Source organism: Merops nubicus, unplaced genomic scaffold, assembly GCF_000691845.1.
Source record: "Merops nubicus isolate BGI_N331 unplaced genomic scaffold, ASM69184v1 scaffold14962, whole genome shotgun sequence".
NCBI classification, from domain to species: Eukaryota; Metazoa; Chordata; class Aves; order Coraciiformes; family Meropidae; genus Merops; species Merops nubicus.
Genome location: NW_008591674.1, coordinates 58,072 through 64,281, shown reverse-complemented (window position 1 = coordinate 64,281; position 6,210 = coordinate 58,072). Strand labels below are relative to the sequence as shown.

The 6,210-nt window shown below is 44.7% G+C and overlaps 1 protein-coding gene across 1 annotated transcript in view; it reads right to left on the bottom strand.

Moving 5' to 3' along the window:
* LOC103782575 (neuronal PAS domain-containing protein 2-like) overlaps positions 1–6,210 on the bottom strand; it is a gene marked incomplete at both ends in the record, with an annotated part of 13,345 nt that overhangs the window by 4,089 nt on the left and 3,046 nt on the right. The window contains 2 exon segments of the mRNA XM_008950346.1: positions 2,836–2,925; positions 6,169–6,210. The exon segment at positions 6,169–6,210 is cut by the window's right edge and continues 30 nt beyond it. Coding sequence (XP_008948594.1) covers positions 2,836–2,925; positions 6,169–6,210 — 132 coding nt within the window.

The following is a 6,210-nucleotide window of genomic DNA, read 5'->3' as shown; positions in this document are numbered from 1 at the left end:
AGGGAAAAAAGCAGGGGAACTGATCAACATGGTCACTACAGGAATGGGCAGGTGGAAGACCGCAAATGAGACAGGATTCTTTCCCATCAACCCAAGAAATCAAGATAGCTCTCCTCTCACATGCTGGGATTTGGCCCCTTTATCAACCTGTGCCTCCTACACTGATGCCCCTTGCTACCCTGTAATAGCAATACAGCATACAAGTTTTGTACACTATATAGTGCTATGTTCTGGATTTTTCCACCCTGACATTTAACCAAGTGCCCAACACACCAGAACAGCTGCCTGCGCTTCACTGAGGAGCCTCTGGGGAGAAAGTGCACCCCGAGGAGAAGCTCAGCCCTGCCAGGGACCTCCAGCCTTTGCACAGCTACCTCCCTGCCAGCCCTCAAGGAGCCTTGAATGGGCAGGCACCAAGTGCGGAACTCTCAGCTATGGGACTAAAGCTGGGTGAGATGGGCACCAGTCTCCCAGTCTGAGCTGGTACAGCACCTTCTGCCTTAGTCCATGGGCAGGCAACATCTACAAGAAAGCTGCATCTCCTGCCTTAGGTTGGAGACAAGTCACTCTGTTGTCTGCATTCAACTGTTTTCACTCAACAAAGGTGGCAAGAAGGGATAGGGAGGACCCTCCTCTGGAGACTGTACAGTCCTGGGGTCACAGCACACAATCTGACTGGAAAATGCTGAGTTGTGACCAGACTTCCAGGAGCTCACTTCAGCTATATTCAGTTTGTCATGTGCATGAAACCTCTTTTTACATCAACTGACCCTAGGAGTAGCCTCCGGATCCTGTAATAAATAACTATTTAGAACTGCAACAGGTGACATTTGTGTTTGAAAATGCTCCATGAAACTTAGGGAAGCTGTATTAAAGAGAATTGGATATATTTGTTCTAATACATCAGATTTTTTGACAGAGGCCCTCAGAGAGCCCTGCTCCATGTTCTGCCCAGTTCTGCTTTCCTTTCAGTGCTCAAAGTAGAAGATTTGCAGAGTATTTTTTTCCCCTGCAGTCACAGAGGAGAAAGATTTGGTATTTTGTCCCTTAAACAGTGACTGAATTTAACTTACAAACAGATCCTGGAGGTAAACAAAATAAGCCACATAGATTTCCCAGATAGCACTCTGATCAGTTTGAAAACTTAAAAAGACATATGGAGAGGGCAGCGTGGGACTAAAGTGCTCTGTGAGCACTTAGCTGCACACTGAGCTGGGCCTATACCCATGGCCACAGCGATTTGCTGACCCCGGGCAGGCAGAAGCCTTTGTTGCTTGCTCAGTTACGGTCTCTGGGATGCACTCAGTCAGTCCACACCTGTGGGCTGGTGGGGCAGTTGTTAACCATTATCACTCCATCAGCCCCAGGAAAGTCTGTGGGAACTCCTGCTCTACCTCCTGCCCTGGTAGCTGTCTCTGGCTTAAGCTGCTGTATGCTGGTTTTGTCCAAATAAAAAATAATGCCTATCTTTGTCCTCATTCTGGGCTGGATACCATGCAAGATTATCAAGGCATGAATTTGGGAGGGAAAACCAATTTAGTCTCTGATGGTCCAACTGGGGATTTATGAACCTGAATCCATCTATGTTCAACCAGGGCTTCAGGCTTTAGGCACAGGATTTGAAATGTGTCTTCCAGAAGAGCAATACTTTCCTGCAGCAGATCTACTGTCTCCACTAAAAGGGGTAGCAATGAAACCCCCAAACCATGAAAGACAAGGAAATTGCATGGAAGTCAGTAAGTGTATGAAGACCTAACAGCCCACATGCAGGACAGGGCTCTCTCTGCCTTTGAAGTGGAGACAAATGTCAGAAAATAGTCAAGTACTTGTTTTCTCAGCTGCTGAGGATTAAAGCAAGCTAAAATAGATAGATTCAGTTCAATCTGTTGTTGCATAGCAATATTCTTGCATTTACCAGGAGCTGCCGCCTTTCATCAAGTTCCTTTCGTCTCAGAAGAAAATAATTTTTCTTCATATTACAGCAAGGTGGTGTGTGAAATACATTTGTCTGGGTGGAAAACATAACACGTATTTGGTGAAAAAGTAAACGGAGGAAAAAGAATTGTAATTTTCCTAAGAACATGGAGAGGGGGTGGTACAATAATGATTTGGCAGTGATTTTTTTTCTCCTGGGCATGTATTTATTTGAGACCAAGCTACTAAAAATGAGTGTGAGGATTAATCCTTAATTATTGTGCCATTTCTCCTAGAGCAGCCTTAGCAACAGGAGCAGGGCTCGGAACAGTCCCTCTCCCTGGCTGCTCCAGCACATGCAGGAATGTCTCCCACAGCAAGACCCAGCAGTCTGCAGATGAAACAAGCCCCATGTGCTGGACCCACGTGCTGAGCATCAGCTCCACCAGCACCTCCTGGGAGCAGGGTGCTCTCTCCTTGGGCAGCTCAGCAGCAGCCCCCAGCTAACTCTGAATTCAAAGGAGTTTTTTGTCCTTTCCCTCCCTAGGAGCAGAATAAGGCCCTTAACAAAGCTCTTCGTCAGGCTGCCAGTGGCATAGGTGCTATTCTCTGCTACCTTAGAAACTGGAGATGGAAAAGATCAGCCAGGTCACCCTGTCCCTCCCCTGGCCAGAGTATTTCCACAGTGCTTTTTCCCTTCAAGCTGAAGTGCCTCATAGCAACAAAATCCTGAAGGGTGTGAATCAGACAGAGGGAGAACAGAGCAGATAACAGCAGCAGCCAGCTTAACGCAGGGGCAAAACCCTCGCTGCATTTTTGGGAAAACACTACCCCCCACTATGCCCTTTGACATCTGTCTCTAGAACTGCAGGGCCTGATCCTCCTATGTGCAGCAGAAAAGCCAGTGCCAGAAGTACTCACCGGTAGATGCCCTAGAAGAGGCGTGATGCTGTCGGACACATAGATGATGCTTCCACCTGTGGTTACTGCTATGATGAAGCCATCTAATGCCTAAGGAAAACAGACAAGTGGAGAGTGATTTAATAGGCATGAGGGGTGAAAACAGGGTGTCTCACTGTGTGTTGATCAAAACAGTTTGACTTCAGCACCGTATTGTTACAGAGTTGTAGGAACGTTATCTCAAGTTGCAGACAAGTAATTCTCTGATTTTACAGTCTGATTTAACTTTTACAACACTCTTTGTAGTCTAGTAAAACCTACTGTTGAAGCAACAAAGGGCTCACAGGAACTTTTCATGTCTCAGTTTTTAAATTAATCACACATTTTAATAATGCAAAATGACTAAGACTGGATCCCTTGGAAGTTATTAAAATGAACATTTGAGCTCTGTGTAAATATCAAAGGACGATGAAAGGATGGAGTCCTATCTCAGAATGGTACTTCTCTGCAAACCCCATAAATCTGAGTTTGTATTAATGTAATGTTGTATATTACTGGGCTTTCATGTAAGTAAAAGCAATGCGAATGATCAAATAATCCTTAGTCTGAGTTTTAATTGAGTGATTTATTTTAAAGGTCATGGTATTAGACTGCTCATTCGAAGACAAATTCACCCTTCTGCAGAGTTCCTTCCTCACTTCGGTCCACCTTGTGGTAACTAACCCCCTTTACCCCCAGGACTGAGAGAGGTCAGCCTTACCCCCATCCTCTGCACAGGAGCAATTTCACCTTCAGAACTAGCTTTTTCTTTAGTCCGAGCTGCAGAGTTTTGAGCTAAATGTTATTCACCGTTAAATCTAGGTAGATTTCCAGATCTAAAGCAACCTACTTTGAGCAGAACCTGCATAAAAGACTCAATAGTAGGTACCTAGAGATTATATTAACACCTTCCTGTTGGAATTAAGGAGCCACTGGGTCAGCGCCCAGCGCCTTCGAAGGGCAGCAGGTCTGGGTCCTTCCTACCAGCTCACTGGTCATCTGGAGTCGGTGTTGTCTGCAGTATTTGAGCAGCAGGGGCACTGCAAGCATGGCTGAATCAGAGCAGAGTTTGACTGTACTCCAGAGGCAGTACCTGTTCAGGAGACAGGGGTACTGCAAACCCCCTGACCAGGGTGCCATGGTGTTACCAAACTGCCTGGTAATTAGCCAGACTAGCAGTTGATTCTCTGAGCCTCAGCACATCTTTCTGCCCCCTGCTCCTCCCCCTGCTGACTTCAAGAAGGGAAAGAATTCTGAGAACACTGGAAAATGCTAATTGTTGTTTTTTTCTTTTTTTTTAAAAAAAAAGCAAACACAAAGCCTTGAATAAAGACACAAACATATGTTCCTTTTTCCAGAGAATGCTGAGCACCCACAACTATTTATGTCAATGGGAATCTGCTGGTGCTACAATCCTTTGAAAAGCAGGTCAATAACTTATACCCCGGTAGAAGAGTGTGTTTAGCATCTCTGAAAACCCTCCAGCTGCTATAGTTTGTTTGATTTTGTTAATCTCAGTGCAGAGAATATATTTTTCTCTAGTGTAGTACATTCAAGCTGTTTTCTAAAAAAGCATGATAGCTGTTAACCCATAGAAGAGAGCAGTGGTTTTACAAGGCAGCAGGATTGTGCATGTTACTATGGTGAAGGTTCTTGTTTTGTTTGTTTTTTTTTAAACCAAGCTTTTTTTTCATATCCAATGCAAATTATACAAAGTGACTCACATCAGAGTTTTGTGGTAAAATCAAGTTAATATATGTATATATAATTTAATTTTTATTTACTCACAACTTCTCCTTCCAACATTGAGGGCCTATCCATCTTCAAAGATTTCACTACTGCAGCAGTCCTAGATGGACAAACAGAGCCTAATTCCTATGTAATTTGATGACAGCCTTTTCAATGGGGTAAGAAAAGGCCATTTTCAGGAAAGCCAATGTATCACTGCAGTCAATTATGCTCTGAATCTTTTGAATCAGTGCTTGAAAAAATCCTTCCCATCTTTTAATAACAGGATGGGAAGAACAGCGGTCTTGTCCAAAAGTTAGTAAAATGAGATCATTAGGAAGACCAAAAAGCAGAGAATGATGAACAGCTGGCTCAACGGGACTTCCCAATACCCAGTGTTGTCCTGAAGGGCATGGAAAATCACAGCAGCAAGAAGGTGATTTACAAACTGGGAATCTAAAAGCAATTATTTTAATCTAAAATTGTGTAGCATACAAGCAGAGTCAACAAAGGCCCAGCCAGTCAAGACAACTGCCAATTTATTGCTATCTGAGGGAAACATCCAGTGCAGAGTGAAGGAGTTATGTACGTTAGGCTCCTGCACACTGAGATGGGGAACAGACTGACACTGGACGAGGGGAGTCTCATCACAACAAACTGCAATGGCTGAGGGACCACCAGCCCCTGGGGGACAGCAATGTGCCCCTGCTTCATGTCACCCCTTGGGGGGTCAAGCTGCTCCCCAGAACCCCTCCCTGCCTGCTGCTAGAGCCTGGATCACGCCCCATGTTCACATCACTTGTGCCAGGAGGAGAAGCGTGTCCTCAAAGGACACTGCAGGGCCATGCAACCTCCATGTGTTTGGTCTGGGAGGAGATCCTTGCTAAAGAAGGTTCTAGCTGTTACTGAGGGAGAAAAATACGCTTTAGCAGTTCATTTGCATTTCATCTTGAACCTACATAAACACCATTGAGTCACGTCCCTTCAAATCCCAGCTAGCGTTAAAAGCACCTATGGTATAATTTAAAGGTAATTTTAAAACTATCATTGCAAAATAACCCTGCTCCCTGTTAGAATAAAAAGTGTTTGATAAAGGCCTTGAAAATCATTAGAGTGGAAGTATTAACTGTATCAAACCAAGAGGAGCTGTCAGGTTTTATCTTCTTGTATAGCACCTAGCACTAGAGAGACACGACACTGTTGCTTTTTAGGTGCTATTCTTGCATAAATATTAGGTAATAATAACACCTTCTAAGAACAGGGGAAAAACTGCTCTGTGCCCTTTTCCTCACCTCTGTAAAAAGAAAATGTAACCTGCCACCTGAATCTCTCCCCTGACTTGCATGTCTTAGGAGTCCCTGTGCAGCTTTGCAGGCTGCGGCAGCACGGTGCGACATCACCATCGAGAGTGGAGAGCAGCTCAGGTGGACTCAAACCCCTCGTCCCAGTGGCAGCTCTGCTTGATGGTCAAACACAGCAGTACCTGAAACCTCCTCCTTTGGAGCTGCAGGTGACATCTGATTCTAGACACATGGGCATTTCCATGACTGCTAGACAAAATTAGGAAAGGTATACATGCATGTTCACCTCCAACATCAGCTGGGTGAATTCTTCATTGCTGAGAAATGA